Genomic DNA, 20321 nt, shown 5'->3' on the forward strand with positions numbered 1-20321 from the left:
TACGGTCCGGGAACGCGCTAGCGAAAGCGGTAAGCGAAGACGCATAATAATAAAAATTAAACCATAAAAACAACGAACCAAGGGGTGTACCCTTGAAGTTCCCGGGCGTTCGATGCAGTATGGAAATAAAAACCGAAATGAAAACCATACAAGACTATTGGTGTGAAAAGAGAAAATAAAGAAGTGAAGATGATACCTTTTGTTTTTCTCGTTAACTAAACTGAAACGTTCACAGAGGTTCAAACGTAGCAACCCACTAAGTATGTCCACACCATACTGGAATAAAAAATCTCTTGAACTCCTTGCTAGAAGATAATAAGAGAAAATTTCTCCTAGAGAGTTAGAGAGAGGGGCGGACGAGAGGTCTCTAGGGAAGGAGGATTATTTTTGTATTGTGTAATAATGTGATAATTATTTCTGAAATAATTATAGAATATATATCTTGTATTAATAAATAAGAATGTGTCTAGATTACGTTATAATTATAAAGTTTATATATGTCATATTTTTTGTAATTAAAATTATTTATTTAATATGACATATATAAACTTTATATTATATTTTAATATATATTTGTATTACGTTATATTTTTCTTAAATTGATAAGTAATTCACTTATGACTTTTTATTGTTTATAAATTTATGTCAAAATTTAGTAATTCTATGAATTATTCTAAAAATCATAATAATAATGATGATGATGGTTGAACAATTCTATTTATTATTTTATTATATATATAATGAGATTAAAAAGTTTAATCAATAATTACAATATCTTAAAATTCGGACATCCAATTCATACGAAATTTAAATATATCAAAGACTGTTTCTATTAGATCATATTAGACCGTATGATTTAAAATCACATGGCCTGATTCAATGATACACTGTCTTGAATGATTACTCTTATGTTTCGAGTACGATATCTAGACATCCGTATATCCAATAAGTCTAAAATTTTATCAAAAATATTTTTATGTAAGTTTGATAATATCTAACGGTCTGATATGAATTTTGATGGTCCGATTAACCCATGTTGTTCAACAATATAAGATGATAGTTACATCAATGTTATATAACACTTATAAATATATAAATTTTGCAGATTCTGAATATATATTAATTTCAACTATAAAATATTTTTATGTATTTCAATTGCATTATTTCAAATAATTGATACTTTCCCAATAACTTTAAACTATTCAGAATGATTTTCATTTTTGTGTACAATTTACTAATTATATTACTACTAAACTAATCAGTAGTTTATATTTATAACATATAAATTAGAATTTCATACTATATTTTGGTATATTTATAATATAGTATACATTATACAATCTATTTTATTACTTAGAAATTTATGTAAAAAATTGGTGATTCTCATTATTTAATCTAATAATAATAATAATAATAATAATAATAATAATAATAATAATAATAATAATAATATAGTATGTATTATATAATCTATTTTATTACTTATAAATTTATGTAAAGAATTGGTGATTTTTATAATTTAATATAATAATAATAATAATATAATAAAGAAAAAAACAAAAAAACAAAAAATCAAAAAATAAAATAAAAAATAAAAAATCAGTTTAAGCTCGAGCTCGAGCTCGAACTGGTTGAGCTAGCTCGAAATTACAAAATCGAGCTGAGCCATTTATCATTGTCACCCCTATTTGTGTGTGACTCTTTAGGTTCACCTTTTAGCTAGACTGGGCTTGTGACTAACACTACTATTAATTAAATCTGATTTAATTAATAATTCTTGATTACTTCTTAATCAAGAAAACCCGTTAACATGCGTGGCCTTCTAGCAACGGTCCTTGGTACTAGAGACTAGGTGAATGACCGTGTGAACATTTAGGCTCTCGAGTCTATATGGTTACGGTCCTTCTGTCTATCGCCTTCTGGCCTTAGTCTATAGCATGGAATTAGGTATTGGCTTCCTTCCTCGACTAGGCTTCTATGCTCAATACTTGAGATCGCGTTACGCCAAGTTTCTCGATATAGGAACCTCTTTTTCTATTCAATCAACGACTATGGCCATAGATTCATAAAGCATGAACGCATCTCCAAATGCATAGGAGATACCTATGTCACATACTGACCGGGGAGCACGTGACAGAGGACGGATCCTCTTCTTGGAACTCACCGTCCTCGCTACATGCTCCGATTGCACTAGACAAGGCTTATGATGATCATGTTTGCGACACAATCACGTTTCCCATAGATCTAAGATACAATCGTCGTATGCATGTGACTCCGTGATTCCTCAAGTCCGAGGACTACTCCCATACTATCCAAGAAATTTGAGTTATACTAAGATACAGTCGTCGTATGCATATGACTCCATGATTCCTCAAGTCCGAGGACTACTCCCATACTATCCAAGAAATTTGAGTTATACCAACCAAGCCTCCAAGACTTCCATATGACGATCCCCCCGAGTCAGTTCAGTCAGTTGACTACCTTGTCAACTAACCCACTGATATTGCGTAGACGTCCAACGTCTGTCATTGATGAAACGCAGCACTCATCCAATGAATGCAATACTCAGTGCAAGTCTCAGTAGGACTCCCGATTCCCAATCTCGAGGTCCTCGACTTGAAATGTTTCAGATCAACCTTCAGAAGTTGGTTTCATAGTCGCCATCCAATGCGCAACCCAATTACATGGGTTATTAAATGGTCTGTGGGCATCTATTTTGACATCAAAGTTGTGCTTAATGTAATTGGTAAGTAGAACAGGCACATGAATTTATTTGTCAAGTCAACTGCTGTTGACTAACGACACATGACCTTTTGTCGTTAAATTTAATGGTGAAGGACCAGTAATGTCAAAATTTTTGAATTTTGGGACTAGATGTGTCAACTGCATAAAGTGGAGGACCAAAGTGCAATATTACCTTTTTCTTATGGCATATTAATTCTATACAACTTATAAGATGTTATAAAAAAAAGTTAAAAAAGTTAAATTTATTTTAAAGAGCTTATAAGATCCAAAATATTTTATTTTAAGATTTTATAAGCTCTTTAAAAAGAAAATAGCCAAATAAATATTTAAAGCTTATAAACTCTCAAATATCTTATAAGATGTTTTGAGAATCTTATAAACTTAGCTAAACACCCTAATAAGGAGATAACAGAATTTACTATAGGAGTAGGGCCGTTTGGTAGGGCTAATGGTTGTGGGTTGTTATATCTTTGTGATTTGTGAAGAAATAGTGCTTGTAAGATTTCGGGAGACTTTTAGGTGTTATTTTTAGTACACATCAATTATTAATATGAGCATACGTGGCATTTTCATATGTGTGCATAATTAATTTAAATTTTTTAAATATTATTATTTTAAAAGTATATTAATTAGATTAATAAAATATTATAAATATAAAAAATAAGACAATAATAAAAAAAATAGAGAAGAAAAAGAGATGTGGAAGTTGAGAAAAGAAAAAACGGGAACTTAAGAAGGGAGAGAAAAATGGAAAGTTGAGAAAAGAAAAAAATTAATTAAACAATTAAAAAATAAAAATTGATATATCAATAAATTGAAGACATAAATAAAGTACTTTTCAGTTATACAAAGGTATAGATTACTCTGAATTTGGTAGTTTTAGGACTAGGAAGTTTAAAACACAAACTCCGCGTTTTATATACGATCTTGTTTGGTTTGTTTTCATTCTCAATTTTTAATTTTTAATCTTTTAGTTCTTATTTTTGTATTAGGTTTAGTGTAAGAAATGGAGATATATTTGAATTAAGATGTTTTTGTGATGGATTTTCTTATAAACAAATGTGAAGGTATATTTGGATTGATGAATTTGAATTTGAGGGATGATTTTAAAAATTGATTTCAAATGACTTCATGTGAAAAGAATTTGAAATTCATTAACATTCAACAAAACATAATTTAAAATTAGAATTAAAGGATTTGAAATCCTTTAAATTTAGAACCATCCAAACAAATTCAAAGAATTTATTATTAAGGATTCTTTTTTCTTTTCGAGGAAAACCCAATATTTTATTACCAAGGAAAAACGAAGGAGAAATTAAGTACATAGCCAAAGCCACTACATGAAGAAACTAAAGCAAGATCAACCTAGACAAAGGGAAAACAATCAAGCAACCAAACTATACCCAGGTGGAAGAAGCTGAGGAGCCCGAGAGATGATGGGTAACACCTCCTACCCCCGACCTTCAAAATTGCAATCATTCCTATTTGCCCACAACAGTCAACAGATGGTCAAGAAGTAAGCAAAGTCATGCCTACCAAGAGCCTCGTACGCCCGTCTTAACCAAGCATCAACATTAAGGGAATCGCAGGCGGTAACACGAAACAAAACTTGATACATAAGCCCAAGTGAGCCTGTCAAAGGAGCATTCTGCTAGGATATGCATAACGTCCTCCTCCTGAAGATCGCAAAAGCCACAAGAGCTATCGAACAACAGACCGCGATGACGAAGATTCCGGATGGTAGGGAGAGCCTCCTGACAGCACCTCCAGGCGAAGAGCAGTACCTTCGGAGCTGCCTTCGTGTCCCATATAAAGCTCCAATTGTGCTTACTACTGCCCAACACTCGACCATCCATCTTCGAGCTGGACATTGCAGACGTCGATCGAGCCAGAAAGTAGGCGCTTTTGACCGAGAAGCAAATCATAGTGCCACCCTAGCTGGTCATTGAGCCTAGCGCCACTTTCATTTGCAAAATCCAATTTGCATCCACGTCAGCGAACACTGCATAGATGAGATCCTCTATCCATAAACCATCACAGTACATGAGCGAGGACACCCTCAACTCTGGCGACATTGTCTGCGGGGGGTGAACCATGCAGAAGAAGGAAGGTCGAGGGATCTAGGAATCTTGCGTAATTTGAAGTTGTTAATCCATCCCCAAACAAACCACCACGTCCCCTCCACCAGCAGACCACGAGCTGACACAATGGACCTCCATGTGTATGAGCCATGGCCTCTCCCATCCGCCTCAAGGAATGAGTCGTCCGAAAAGTATCTAGCTCATAACACTTGGTGGAACAAACTATCTGGTTTAGTAACCACCCTCCACGTCTGTTTGCAAAGAAGTGCCCAATTAAACTCCTTCAAACTTCGGTAGGCAAGACCTCCCTCACACTTTCTACAACATAACGAATCCCAAGAGAGCCAGTGTATCTTTTGTTGACAATCTTAATGCCAGAAGAAAGATGCCGACATGCTCTCAAGTTTGCCAAGAACCGAATTTGAAATTTTGAAACAGGTCATGACATATGAGGGAATCGCTTGAATCACCAACTTGATCAGAACCTCTATCCCTGCCTATGAAAGCTTCTTCCCTTTCCAACTCTGTAACTTCTGCAGAACCTGAGTCTTTAGCCCCTCGAACAACTCATGTTTTGGTCAACTAGCCACTATAGGAAACCCCAAATACTTATCATGTTTAGCCACCATAGGGAACCCAAGGACAGAAGCCAACTCCTCCCTCAACGACCCTGGTGCATTCTTACCAAACACAACATCGTATTTCAACGTATTAATTATCAAGCTCGAGCCTTTTGCAAGACATCTCAACAACTCCTAAATTGCCTCCGTCTCGTTGGTCTTGGCAGTGTAAAAGATTAGAGTGTCGTAGGCGAAGAGAAAATGCAACAATCGAGGGGCATGCCTATTGATCGAGACTCCATAGATCCGCCCCATTTGCACCTCTTGCCGAATCATGCCACTGTGTACCTCTGCACAGAACAGAAACAAGTAAGGGGAAAGAGGATCCCCCTAACGGAGGCCCCTATTCTGCTTTACAGCCCAAAGCGAGTACCATTGAGCATAAACGAGTAGAAACTAAAAAAAACACATAACATGATAAGGGACACAACTCTGGAGTGAAAACCTAATCTAAGAAGCACTCATTCAAGGAAACTCCATTCCACACGGTTGTAGGCTTTGCTGATATCAAGCTTAATAGAGATATGACCAGTTCAACCCTCATACTTGTGGGCAAGGTAGTGGTTAAGTTCATGGGCTAAAAGAACATTATCAGTGATAAGGTGACCAGGTACAAGAGTTGATTGAGTGGCTGAAGCTATACTATCAAGGAAGGACTTCAAGAGGTTAGCAATGACCTTAGATGCTATTCTATAGACAACGTCACACAGGTTAATCGGCCTAAAGTCAATGATGGTCTCCAGGTGAGCACATTTGGGAATAAGGACGATATTAGTAGCATTCACACGGGGATCAAGAATCTTTTCATTAAGAATTTGCAAAACACACCTAAACGTATTGGACCCTACCATATGCTAAAACTTTTGAAAGAAAGTAGGAGATATACTTCCCGGACCTAAAAACTTAAGGGGATGCATTTGATCTATAACCTATTTGACCTCGTCCATGGAGTAAGGGCAGTTGAGCTCGTCATTCATAGCTGCACTAACCGATGGCTCCACCCCTGTGAGACAACCATCCATCACACTTGGATCCAGATCTGTGGAGCTGAAGATACGGTGGAAGTAAGCTTCTACTCGCCCTTGGATAGCTGATTATGACGTATAACTATGGCCCCTCTGAATTTTGACGCAACCGCTCAATGGCCTGGGTATGAAAAAAAACTGTGTTACAGTCCCCTTCTTGAAGCCATAGTGCCTTCCCCCACTGGTTTCACAAAATCTCTTCCTTGGATAAGAGATCCTCTAATTTCTCTTGTATCTTCCTAACCCGCCTTAGAAGAATCAGTCATGACACCTTCCTTGAGTTATATACAGCAAAGTTAAGATCCCGAATTTGCCTCGTGACATTCCTGAAGGATATTCAATTCCAATCTGTCAACCTAGCACCGCACTCAGCTACCTTATCGCAAAAGATCGATCCAGTACAATCTCTCAAACCAGACCCCCAACTCTGCCCACTACCTCAAACACCTCCTCTGACTGGAGCCAAGTCGTCTCAAAATGAAAGATGGGCTGACAACGTTGAACCTCACTCTGCGGTAATGCGTCCAGGTCCATAACTAGTACGATATGGTCCGAGCAAGTTTGGCTACATGGGAGACCAGGGCATTTGGAAAAAACAACGACCACTGCCTATCACCACAAGCTCTATCCAGTCTCTCCCAAACCGTGGTAGGGTGCACTCGATTATTACACCACGTGAAATGAGATCCCGTGAAACCCAAGTTACTTAACCCACACTCATTGAAGCAGCTATGAAAGTCCTACGTCTATCGGAGCGCCCTACCGCAAACTCCTTGCTTCTCGTGAAGATCTAGAATCTCGTTAAAATCCCCCATACAAAGCCATGGTCGGATTGAGATAGTTTTAAGAAATCGGAGCAAACGCCAGGAATCCTTCTGTTTAGATGCTTCTGGATGCCTATAAAAGCCTATAAAGCGCTAACGCTTGGGAGAACCCTCACCCGTGATGGTGGCGTCAATGTGATGATCTATGAAGGTCTGGACCCAAACATCAACATCTTTTCTCAATAGCAGGAGGAGACCCCCGCCCCTCTTTTTAATAGTTCAACTGATGATTGATCAAATCATATTTCTTAGCTTTTAACTTAGTCTTGTTGATGAAGACCAAGTCCAGCTCCCGGAGAGCATGAACTATTCAAGGGGACCCCAGCCCCTGACAATTCCATTTTATGACCTTCATCGCTGCTGGCGGGGCTATGTGGCATCTTCCGTCAATATAGAATCTGAATCCTCATCTACCAGTTGCAAACGCCTATTATTCAAATTTGGACCATCCGTCGCCCACTCGATAAAGTTGAAACCCCAGGCCCGCTTCTTGGACATGAGCCCCCCCCCTGTTCCCTCGACGAGAACGTAAGCGGAACATTAACCAACCCACCTACCCTCATGCTTTCCCCCATCCCTGTTCGACCAGCCCTTACCGTATCATGAGGTGACATGAGGGTCAAAGGGACAAATTCCTCAAACATCTCGTTCTCAAGCATTGCAGAATCCGTCCCCTCCTCCTGTCTATTAATCACCAGCCCATGAAGGTCTAAAACCATCAACTCGCTGACACCACCTCGGATCATTGCCCCTCCGCTACAGCACCTCTTCCCGCTCGAGCGGTCTACTCGAACTGCTGTTAACCTGCAACGACACTCCAACTGGTACCTTGTCTTTACCCTTGAGCACCAAGGTCTCGTGACTATCCAAGTCACCATAAGGCTATACTGACACCAACTCCGCAAGCACTAGGGTCCCCATGAAGGTCTAAAGCTATCAACTTCGCTGACACCACCTTGGATCGTTGCCCCTCCATTACAACACCTCCTCCCGCTCAAGCGGCCTACCCGAACTGCTGTTAACCTGAAACGACACTCAACTGGCACCTTGCCTTTACCCTTGAGAACCGGGGTCCCCTGACTATCCAAGTCACTATAAGGCTATACTGGCGCGAACTCCGCGAATACTGGTTCATCCCTCTTATTCCCCTGTGGAAGCTTCGATACCCCAACATCCCCACACTGTAATGGGCTTGTGTGCCATACTCCGGACCCTTACTAGAACCGCTGCACACAACCATGGCTTGTAAGGAGGATTAACCTTCAGGTCAACAAAGTCGTCTGCAAACTACAACTAGCAATATTTCGCTATATGGCTAAGACAACCGCAGAGGTAGCAGAAATTCGGGAGCCGCTCATAAGAGAAATGCACCAACAACTCCTCCCTCCCTCCCCCGACCAAACCTTGAGAGCCCTTTTCAGCGGCAGGTTCACATCAAGGCTAACCCAAATACACAACGTTGATCCCCAAGAACAACCCATCTCGTCCATCTCCAAATCCTGAAAATGTCCTAGGCGGTTCCCAACTAGAGTTACAACCCCTAAATTCATCAAGAGGTCATGAACATGAACGAAGAAGTCACACCAGTTCAATTCGACATTCATCGGATTCTTTAGGGGTGGCAACGAGTCGAGCTCGACCATTTTTATCGAGCTTGAGCTCGAGCTCGCTTCTGTAATTTCCGAACCCAAGCTCAATCTGACGAGCTCGAGCTTGAGCTCAAACTATTTTTTTTAATTTTTTTTTTGTTTATTATTATTATTATTATAAATTATGGAAACCACCAATATTTACATAAATTTATAAGTAATAAAATAAATTGTATAATGCATACTATATTATTGTTAATATTATTATTAGATTGAATAATAGAAATCACCAATTTTTTACATAAATTTATAAGTAATAAAATAGATTGTATAATGTATACTATATTATAAATATACCAAAATATAGTATGAAATTCTAATTTATTGTTATAAATATAAACTACTGATTAGTTTAGTATAATATAATTAGTAAATTGTACCCAAAAAAAATAATTATTCTAAACAGTTTAAAGTTATTGGAAAAGTATCAATTATCTGAAATAATGCAATTGAAATACATAAAAATATTTTATAGTTGAAATTAATATATGTTCACAGCCTGTAAAATTCATATATTTATAAATGTTATTATAACATTAATGTAACTATCATCTTACATTGTTGAACAACATGGGTTAATCGGGCCATCAAAATTCAGATCAGACCGTTAGATATGATAAAACTTACAGAAAAATACATTTGGTAAAGTTTTAGACTTATTGGATATACGGATGTCGAGATATCGTACTCGAAACATAAGAGTAATCATTCAAGACGGTGTATCGTTAAATTAGACCATGTGATTTTAAATCATACCATCTGATATGATATAATGGACCAGTCTTGTATATACTTAAATTTCGTATGAATCGGGTGTCCGAATTTTAAGATATTGTAATTATTGATTAAACTTTTTAATCTCATTATATATATAATAAAATAATAATTAAAATTATTCAACCATCATCATCATCATCATCATCATCATCATCATCATCATTATTATTATTATTATTATTATTGTTATTATTATGATTATTATGATTTTTTGATTAATTCATAGGAATTACTAAATTTTGACATAAATTTATAAATAATAAAAAATCATAAGTGAATTACTTGTCAATTTTAAAAATGTATAACATAATACAAATATATATTAAAATATAACATAAAGTTTATATATATATATCATATTAAATAATAATTTTAATTATAAAAAATATTATAATATACTAAGTTGTTGATTAAATTAATTTTTGTATAAAGATTAAATGTATAAATAAAAGTACCATAATTTATTATCATCCAAAATAAAATGTATGATATTGATTAATAATTATAATATATGGTCAATTTTGATCATAAAATTGATCAAATATTAAATATATACAAAATTCAAAAATAAAAATATATAAAAAAAATAAAAAAAAATATTCACGCTCGCGAGCCAGTCGCAAGCTGGTGAACAACCATAACTGAGCTCGAGCTCGAGTTAAGCTCAAAATCGAGCCTCGCGAGCTGACTCAACTCATCTGCCACCCCTAGAATTCTCATCATCCCTCACACCATTAAGGATATCCCTCAAGCACCCAATTCTGGTCAAAATATTATTAAATTTCAATATGAACCTACCGCTACCCAACTACTATGAGAGGAAACGACCTACTACGCGGACCCCGCATGCCAAATGCCATTGAGAATGGCCATGCCATGCTCCTCATCATTAGTCAATGCGAGGGCACTATGCAGCTGTCGAGCCTCCAGACTCTGTACGACCCTAGAAAAAGAAAACCGCATGTGATAGTAGGTTGTTCGCACGATGAAGCCACATAGAAATTAACCCTAAGATAGCTGCACGCTCACACTCCCAGGCCACGACAAAAACCTCCTTCTTGACCGCACCTTGCTAACAAACAGTTGAAACAGGAAAAAACAAAAGATATCTAAACGCACAAGGAAGAAAACGACAGATTAAATATAGAGAAGAAGTCAGAAATAGTAGCAGACAGAAAGAGAAACGAAGATTGGGTGACCCTCCTAACAACCACACCCTGCAAACAAAACAAAACAAACGGGAAAAAGCAAAAGAAAATCTAAACACACAAGGGAAGAAATGACAAATTAAAGATAGAGATGAAAGTCAAAACCAACAACAGATAGAAAAGAGAACGAAGATTGAGTGACCGAGTTTGTCTCCAAAAGCTACTTGATCAGCACTGCCTTTGACGACATGGAAGGCACACATAACTCACTAGACGAGCCGGCGAATGGATAAAACGCCAACAGAACAAGGAAAATCAGAGACCACCATAAGAGAAACTCTCATGTGAGAGACGTAAACCCTCACACAAGAGAACTCAATCCTATATTGATTGTTAATATATGATTGTTCCGATTAGGGTTTAAGGATTTTAAATCCACAATTTCAAATTTTTCATTCCAAATACAGCCTGATATAATAAAATGTGTTTAGATTGTGATGCTGTGTAATAATTTTTTGCACGAAAAAACGGGATAGAATTGATTTTGTGGAATTATGGCCTAATAAAATAACCAACCTTATATGATGTCATAATTTAAAAAAGTATAAAATTAAAAATAGACATTTGAAAACAAAATCAACATGACTTTTGGCTTTTACTAAGGTATTGTTTGTGGAACATTTTATCCTCTCTCCGAAGAGTGAGCCAAACTAATTTCAATTCTAGGGTGCATTTTGTTATTTTTCTTATTTGAGGGTGGAAAATGCAAATTTCCCAAATCTCCAAACGTCTTATTATCCGCTGGAGACTTGCCCCACAGATGATACAGTGGGACTCTCCAGATGGACGTTCTATTCAACAGCATCAACGTCCGAGATCTTCTCTCGTCGCTGGAATCTCCCTCCTCCCCACTATCGGCGCCGGATCTCCGCCTCCTCATCTCTCGCCTCGACGCCCACTCCCTCCGAATCAAATCCACTGTTCAATCTTACCTCCTGTCCCACCACGACGATTTCTCCTCCCTCTTTTCCCAGTGCTCCGACGTCGTTTCCAAGTCCGAACGCCTCTCCGATGACGTTGTTGCGCTACTCAATCTTATATCCGATCAGCCGATCGAGTCGGATGTCGGGAGGATTTTTCGAGAAATTGTGGAGAAGAGACGGGAGTCTAGGGAGAAGCGGGAGATTTTGGAGTTTGTTGAGGTGGTTTTGGAGTTAGATAGAAAGTTGGGGGGTGTTAGCAATAATGTGAAAAATGGGAAAGTGGTTGAGGCTGCGGAGGGGTTAAAGGAGTTGAAGATAGCGCTTGGAGTGAAAGGCAATGGTGATGCTGAAGCGGCGGAAGGTGAGCCCATGGTGTATGGGATTCTCAAAAAGCATTGGACTGATTGCTTTGAGGAGGTATATCAGATTCTTTCTTTGTCGTTTTATTTTCTTCATGATAAAATCAATATGGAGTTAACTGTATATGTAGTCATCTTAGTGAATTAATTGGGTTTCTGATATAATTCTAAATACGTGATGTTATGTTGCGTAATTTCTTTCCATTGTTGATTGCACGTCTGAAGTCTGATAAGTTCTATTTTAAGAAAATACGCATCCTATATTTCTGATTCACTCGCATACTCTGTCTTATTACTTGAAGTTAGTTTTTACGCAGCGTTAAAGACCTTGACTATTGCATTTTTTAGTTTTAGTGTCATATCTTGATGCTACCTTTATCTTAGAATAGTTTCTTCCTTCAGCTTGTGCCACAAATATGCCGCATAAACGGTGTTGTCTCAAAGAAAATTGGTTTTTATAACACATATGAAGGGAAACATAAAGAAGGAAACACAATGGGAAAGTCGAAAATAAACGTGGAGGACATGAAACTGCTATGCTGCATATTTGCTACCATCACTATGTTTTCTCTGTGGCTTTCTAAAATTTTCTAGGAATACATTAAGCAATGGACATGTTTTTAGTTAATCTGGTTTACTTTGAAGGAATGATCCTGGAAGGTGTGTTTTTCTTGTCTTTTATTATTTAAATCTTGGGAGAAGAAGGGGAATGCTGCGCAGAGAACTATTGTAGATATGTTTTACTTTGTTAGGCTAATTGCTTATTTCTTTATTTTTGGTTTTTCTTATTTAGCCGTAGAAGGGCGAGGGTATGCATCTCCAATTAATATGTGGAAGTAAGAAGAAAATCATCATTGACACTTTTAAATTGTAAGGGTTTCTTGATCACTACATAAATTTTTATTTAGATGAGATTCTGTTTCTCTTATTGCTGGCTGAATTCTGGTTTTCGTATGTATTTTGTGGGGCATTCAACTCATTTTGAGAGGACAATGGTCCTACTGGACTTAATTGGTTCATGATTGCAATATTTATCCCTCGACTTGAACAAAATGTTTGCTCCTGTCTATTTGAATTTGTTTCATATGAAAGCCATAATCGAATTCTACAGCTTTATTTTGACAAACAATTGCGAGTAATGCAATGATGAGTTTATCAACTTTATGATTGTTCTTTAGAGCCATTCGATTTGGATGTAGATTCAAGAGCTGCTTTGGAGGTTTATGGAGAATGCAGTGTGGTTTGAGCCGGAAGGTAATGAGGTTCATATAAAGTATCAGACAAATGTGAATGGAATTGATGGGCTAGAGCTTCAAACTGTTTTGAAAGCATTAGATGTGAGTTAATGTTGACTTAGTTTCAATTGAAACTTCATCATGTAATCCAGAATCCTTCTCAGTTTCGTTTCTCATTGAAAATTTTCTTAGTAATATGTTTATTCTTATGCAGGTTGCTAACATCCTTGATTACGGACTTGCAAGAATTGCAGATTTGATTACTAAATATGTTTTTAGTCCAGTGGTGAGTTGTAGGGCAATTCCTTCATTTACAGAAGAAACCAATCAGGACTTGGGGCATGCATCAGAGGCAGTTCTTAAAATAGTTCCATCTGTTGATCCTGAGGTACATTTTGTGAATATGGAATCCATGAATAGTATTCTTGTAGGTCATGTAAACTTGTACTGCTTACATTGGATGAGACAAACCTTATGCTTATATATTTGAAATTTTTACATTTACGTGTCCATTCAATCTTCTTCATTTTCCAGGGCAACAAGGTGGATGGTGAAGTTATGTACTCTAACATTGTTCAGATTGTTGAATTCATCTACAAATTCTTATTTTTTCACAATGCTTCTTGGACGCGCTGTTTTGGAAGATTGACTTGGCCAAGGATGTCAGATATGATAATCGCGAATTTCCTTTCCAAGGTTTGTTATTGATTTTTCGGACTGCCTAATGATTTAAATATTAGTTCCTCTCAGAAGAACTGTGTGAAGAAGATATGTGTCTTCACTAACATGCTATTTGCCTCTTGAGAAGTTGTAGTTCCTCACAAGCATCAATCAGTATGCTACATTCAATAAGTGGGAGGGAGGAAAATGCAAATAACTTCATCGTATGAAGCCAAGCACATGTATATTATTCACTTATAAAAATGTTTGTGTTTACTTAGTTTTTTGTGAATCTTGTTGTTCTTCTGTCTTTTTAGTTGGTCTATCCTATCAAGCATGCATAAAATCCCTTTCTGTTGAGTCTAGAAGTGACGTCTTATTATTATAAATTTTGGCATAAATTGCTGGTATATAATTGTAAAGAGAGATCAATGTGATGAGAATATAAAGATGAGAGTACAAAAAATATTACTGATTGAGCGACTTTCAATCCTCCCTGTACCCCCTTGACCTCCCTGGAGAATTTTCCCCTCTCCTTGTGAATTCGGCATCTCAGGTGTTATCCCTGCACTTCAGTAACTTTGCTTGGTAATCTATCTGATTTGGCCACAAGCCTGTGCATACAGTGAGAAAGCAGGCAGCAGGTATGACCAGTATACTCAGTGATGTTGGTGAAGCAACAACACACAAAATACCTGAAGATTAAAACAAAACAATGAGAGCTTTCTAGGGTTCCAATCTCCCAGATAATTTTGCTGTAGTTCTTTAGCCATTTGCCTAATAAACTCATTATCCCATTGTTTCACTGAGGTACCTATCACAAGCTGAGTTGATGAAGATGACTTGTATAATTTTCAAATATAATTTGCTGGACTGATAGCCTGATGGAGTTACGAGATGAAATACAAAACAAACCCCATTTTAATCTTTCTAGACTAATATGATTTCAATGTGGATTTTGGATCTTTGATCTGAAAGACTGAAAGAACCAGTTGGCTAAATGCTAAAGTATGTGATTTCAGAGGTAACAGATGTGAAGGGGTATTCTGCTATGTCATCTTTTGCTAGATGTCCATAAGCTTTCACTAAAACCATTTGGACTTATAAAATTGGAAAAGAGAAATAATCTGTTAATTAAATGATCATCGCAATCATGTTTCTTTGTCTGAATCTGAGATTTTGAACCTAGGGGAGTGCATTCTTACAACAAAGATAAGAAACCACTTTTCTAATATTGCAGTTCTAGTACAATTAGTAGTAATTAACATAATATCTTCTTTTAGCTAATTATGGATTTATTTGACTATTGTTTTTTGCTCTAGAGTTCTCTGCTTCAGAAGAGACTAGCCGTGGGGTTGTGTTTTCTATATTATTCTGTACTACTGACAACAATTTATATTCTCTTCCTATGGAGGACAGATTTTTACAATATCATTTCTGATTGTTTTGCATCACATTATCTAAAACACCACTTTTGGAATAGTCAAAGAGCAAAGTCCTAATATCACAAGAGGAGCTGCTTCTGCATTGTAGCACTGTAAAGTTCAAATGCTATGTGCAAATTCATGTGCTAGTAGCCTAAGCATATGCCATTACTACTTACTAGCAACGAGATGTACTTTGGTGCTGCTACAATGACTTTGTTTCTGGTGCATAAACATTCATTTGAATGTAACTCCTTTCTTATATTTTTGGGGTAGCATGCATATCATTACTATAGCTGAAACAAGTTTTCATGTCAGAAATACTAGTGTAATACTCTTGTTCCAAAATTATTGGGATAGATTGGTGAGGAACATAGTTTTAAATGAGAGTTGAAAAAGTGTAAGTATTTAGTGCTTAGGAGTTAATGTTGATACTTTAGCTGTTTGATAGTTTTTGAAAGGGAAAAAAGAATTCCACTATGTTACGGAAATATTTCCTAAAAATATTTTCTGAAAGTGTTTTGAAATGATGCTACTTGCGAATGTGCTAAAATTAAAGTCTGACTGGATTCGTGAGTTGCAAATTTTGACTAATTAAGTTGACATGTTGATTTGATAGTTCATCTTGATAACATGCATTTGGTTTACTTGTTTTAATGTATAATTAGGAGCAATTTCCGGAAATGTGATGCAAGGCTTTTTTGGTTATAAGATTTGAGATAGAGTTGAAATGAGGTTGTAAGGTTCTCAACGGCGTTTCTTTCTGGAAATGTTTTAAGAATATTTCCTGAAATTATACCAAACGAAATGTATTCTCCTCAAAGACGACAAATCATTTTGTGGTAAAGACTCAAACATAGCCTTCCTTTAGTAACAAAGAGTCTTATTCTAGGGCGGCCAAGAAAGGCACCGGGGCCTATGAGTTTTCCAGAGGAGTATTTCCTTTAGTTTTAAAACAAATGTTAAAAAATGCAAAGTTTTTCAAATAGGAAATTTATTGATTTCACACAGTATAGTCATGATATCCCCCATTTTGACCTCAGGTTGTACCGGATGATGCTTCCAAGCTGGCCGAGTTTCAAGCGATCAGGAAACTCACCATAGATTTTGAGACAGCTTTGAAGCAACTTATGTTCATATCTCAATCTGATATAAAAGACGAGAAGCTGAGCAAATTTGCTGACAATGTTGAGGTGCACTTTGCAGCAAGAAAGAAAGTTCAGATTTTAGCTAAGGCCAGAAATATGCTTCTACAATCTAATTTCAGCCTTCCTCAAGTGAGTAGACAACTGAAATCTTTTTATTGTTTCGTTCTGTTTGCGCCACTCAGCCAACATATATTATGGCAGAACAATATTACGAGAATTTCTGCGGTAAATAAGGAAGAACTTGCTGAAGAGGTTTCCAATCGTGTTGTTTTGCTCTTCTCATCCGAGAAATGTGTGGTATCTGAAGCAGCTAAGCAGTTAATGGAGCTTGTACATCAAACCCTTAAGGTTAGTTAAGTGCAAGAAAGACCCACTGTCTTATGACTGCAGCTGATGTTCATTTTGTTTTACATATTCTATCTTCTGCTGCAATTTTTTATTCCCGCCAATCTAATATCTTGTTTCCGTAACACTCCAAAATCGAGGACATGATCATACCATCATAATGCACTTTGACAATGATGATGAAGACGTAAGTAGTGGGAAAACTTGATTGTGGTTATCCAAATTGATCTCAGAGATTGTATTGTTTAGCAGTTTATGGGGACTTAAGTGTGATGAAATTGCATAGGTATCACGAGGTAAAGGAAAGGGGGAACACAGTGATTTAAGTATTCAAATCCTTAACCCAGTGGGAAGGGAAATAAGAAACTGATTTGATGAGATTTAAGTACTCTAATCCTTAACCCAGCGGGAAGGGGAATAAGAAACTGATTTGATGAGATTGCATAAGAAATTTGGTAACATGAGGGGTAGGGGAAAGGGGAAGAGAGTGATTAAATATTTAAAATTTTCACCTAGTGGAAAGGGAAATGACAAGCTCTCAGTTGTTTGGTATCATAGAGGGGAAGGATTTGCTTTAATTCCTCTGAAGTCAAACAGATTGAGGTCATGTGTTATGGGGTGTTGAGGCCACTTCCCAAAAATTGCTTGGAAGTTGGGAAGATCAACATTTGATTTTGCCTCAATTTGAGGAGGAAAAAGATGATAGTTTATGAAAGGCACTTGAAGGTATTCGGATATGTTCACAACTTAAAAGAGAGAAGTTGTCTGGGGTCGCCTAGAGATGTGGATATTGTACGTCCTACATGTTCAAATAAGTGTAGATTTGAAAAGTTGTTGGAGCATCTAGCTCTCAGTTGCAAGGCAACAATGTTTAACTTATCATTTGCATGGTAGTCAATAGCGCGCGCGCCCTCGCGCCATACGGCTCCCATGGCGCGCACCTTCTCTATGGCGTCGCCATAGCGCGCGCCTGGGCGCCATTTCGGCACTGGCCAGGCGCGCCATGGAGAAATCGGCCTGGGCAGCTTGGGTTTTGGCTGCTGCCCAGGCCCATGAGTTAAAACAAAACATTAGGTTAATTAACCCTAAATATAAAAGGAATTTTAGCAAATTAAGAAGTTTGCATGCATGGGTAACTTTCATTCTTGAATCTTATTTATTCAGTTCTCTCTTCTTCCTCTTTCAACGCATCTTCTTCTCATTTTCTTTCTTCGATAGTATCTGCTGCTGCTGTTCACCGGTATGACTTTTTTTCTAAATTTATGAAGTGTAAATTTTTTGTCTAATTATGCCAATTGAATCTTTGAAATTGATGTGATTTTATTAATCTTTGACTTTGAGTGTTTTAGTTGTTCTGTTAGTGTTTTCTTTTTGGGATGATTAATTACAATATTTTATTGTATGTTTATGTCTATATTTATTGTAGATTGATAGCATACATTGCCACTATTTATATTTATACATTAATCTAATCAAAATAAACTAATTATATAAATATATAGATTATTTCTTATATTTGGGCCATCCTTCGAAAAGGCGCGCGCCGCGCCGTGCGCCATGGCTCCAGGAGCCCTTGGCGCCATTGTGCGCCGTGCGCCACTGACTACTATGATCATTTGACACTATCTATGGGAGTAACAAATCAAAAGAACTTTGACTAAAAGGTAAGAAGTTGGTTACATAAAGGAGCGCTATAAAGCAACAGTGAAATGCAGTCCACCGTCAAGCATCAACCTGAGTTCAACATTTTCTCTTCAAGAGGTCTATTTTACTTGACCATTGTTTCAGCACCCAAACTCATTGACTTGCTCGTGATTGTTAAGTAACTTGAATTCCTTGTTTCAACTTCTTTCCAACAATCATGCATTTGCATTTCCTTTACATTGCTAATCATTTTTTTTCTTCCAAGTTAAGTTCTAGCAGTTAATCTCTGTTCTTATTTCATTCTTGTGGACAAACTTCTTATTCTCGATCAACTCTGTCATATTTTTATTCTGCTTCCGGTTATTGAACAACTTGAATCATAAGATCTATTAATTTAGGCACCTAGGAAAGACGTAATGTTTCTCCACTTCAATCTGTCATCTGGAAAATCCGACTTTGCGCATTTTCGTTCCTACATAGTTCAAACAAAAACAACTAACATTACCACACATCAATATCAGTCTGATGTATTTACAAGCTGACTGCATTTTCAAGCAAAGGAAATGAGGTTCATCCTTAAGTGTGGACAGTATCTCAATGTTGTCCATATGTCTCTTTTCTGTAAAGGATCTATGTACACAATGCCACTTTCAACTCCTTTATGTGATCAACTCCCTCATCATTTTGTGAAACCACTTTCAAGAAGTTGTACTCGTACACAATCCCACATTGCTTGTCTTTATCCTCCAACAACATTTTGAATCTACTCTATAACGATCTTCTGGGCCGGCCTATTCCTGAGTTCTTGAGGGAATAGGGTAAGGTGCTACCTATTGTATACTTGTTGCTAAGCTAGTTCAAGTTGCCATGACATACTAGTGCTCTAACAGTGATTGACCAGAGCGAGGGGACAAATCAATGAGTTCCTGCAGCTACCGAGTTCCTCGTGGTACTGAGCTGCCTACCTACCTATTCTGATAAGGAATAGTTTATATTCAACTCCCAATTAAGAATTCGCTGGGAACTTTAGGAACAACTTCTAACTGTGAATATTTGTTCAATTTACTCATTAATAACTCATAATCATATCTTAGTAAATAACTATTGCAACTTGAAAATTTAAAACAGACTTTTCGAGTAATTAACTATTATTTAATGGATGAAATTGAGAGAATATATAAGTCCTATCCATGCGATAACATTATTGCAATTTCACTCTTTTACCAGATTGAATGACCAAGTCATCTGAATTGTTTTAAGTTGTTAGAGAGGAGACACGTTTAATGCACAATGTTGCTAACACCTTCAGAGCAATTCTTTATGTTGGTAGTACTAAGATTAAATAATTTGGAGTTCATTCAAATAGGTTCCGAGGATTGTTGAGTTAATATTCATGTATGTAGGGATCCTGAGAGCAGCACTAAGGGAGGTTTCGAGAGTTCTTTAAATTTTTCCCTTGACATTATCTTTTGTATCTACAAGTTTATGGATTCTTTAGTGATGGTAGTCCTCTAGGTGCCTTTGTGGGTGAGTGACAATGGTGAACTCAGCAAAAAATGTATGGGAAGTTGGTTAATAAACAGAGGTGGCTGCAGCCAATGGAGTTCAAATGAGATCTTATGATGTTTAGCCAATGATGTTGTGGTCCAGTGAA

At 36.9% G+C, this 20321-nt stretch overlaps 1 protein-coding gene across 2 annotated transcripts in view; it reads left to right on the forward strand.

Annotated features, from left to right (window-relative positions):
* LOC105178655 (centromere/kinetochore protein zw10 homolog) overlaps positions 11631–20321 on the forward strand; it is a 12562-nt gene continuing 3871 nt past the window's right edge. The window contains exons 1-6 of one of the 2 annotated variants that reach the window (XM_011102167.2): positions 11636–12269; positions 13411–13548; positions 13661–13834; positions 13981–14142; positions 16574–16807; positions 16880–17026. In XM_011102167.2, coding sequence (XP_011100469.1) covers positions 11712–12269; positions 13411–13548; positions 13661–13834; positions 13981–14142; positions 16574–16807; positions 16880–17026 — 1413 coding nt within the window. In that variant the 5' untranslated portion in view covers positions 11636–11711. Of the gene's footprint in view, positions 12270–13410; positions 13549–13660; positions 13835–13980; positions 14143–16573; positions 17027–20321 lie in introns of both variants that reach the window. The other variant, XM_011102165.2, reaches the window with a different exon arrangement.

This window comes from Sesamum indicum, linkage group LG16 (genome assembly GCF_000512975.1).
Source record: "Sesamum indicum cultivar Zhongzhi No. 13 linkage group LG16, S_indicum_v1.0, whole genome shotgun sequence".
In the NCBI taxonomy this organism is placed as follows: Eukaryota; Viridiplantae; Streptophyta; class Magnoliopsida; order Lamiales; family Pedaliaceae; genus Sesamum; species Sesamum indicum.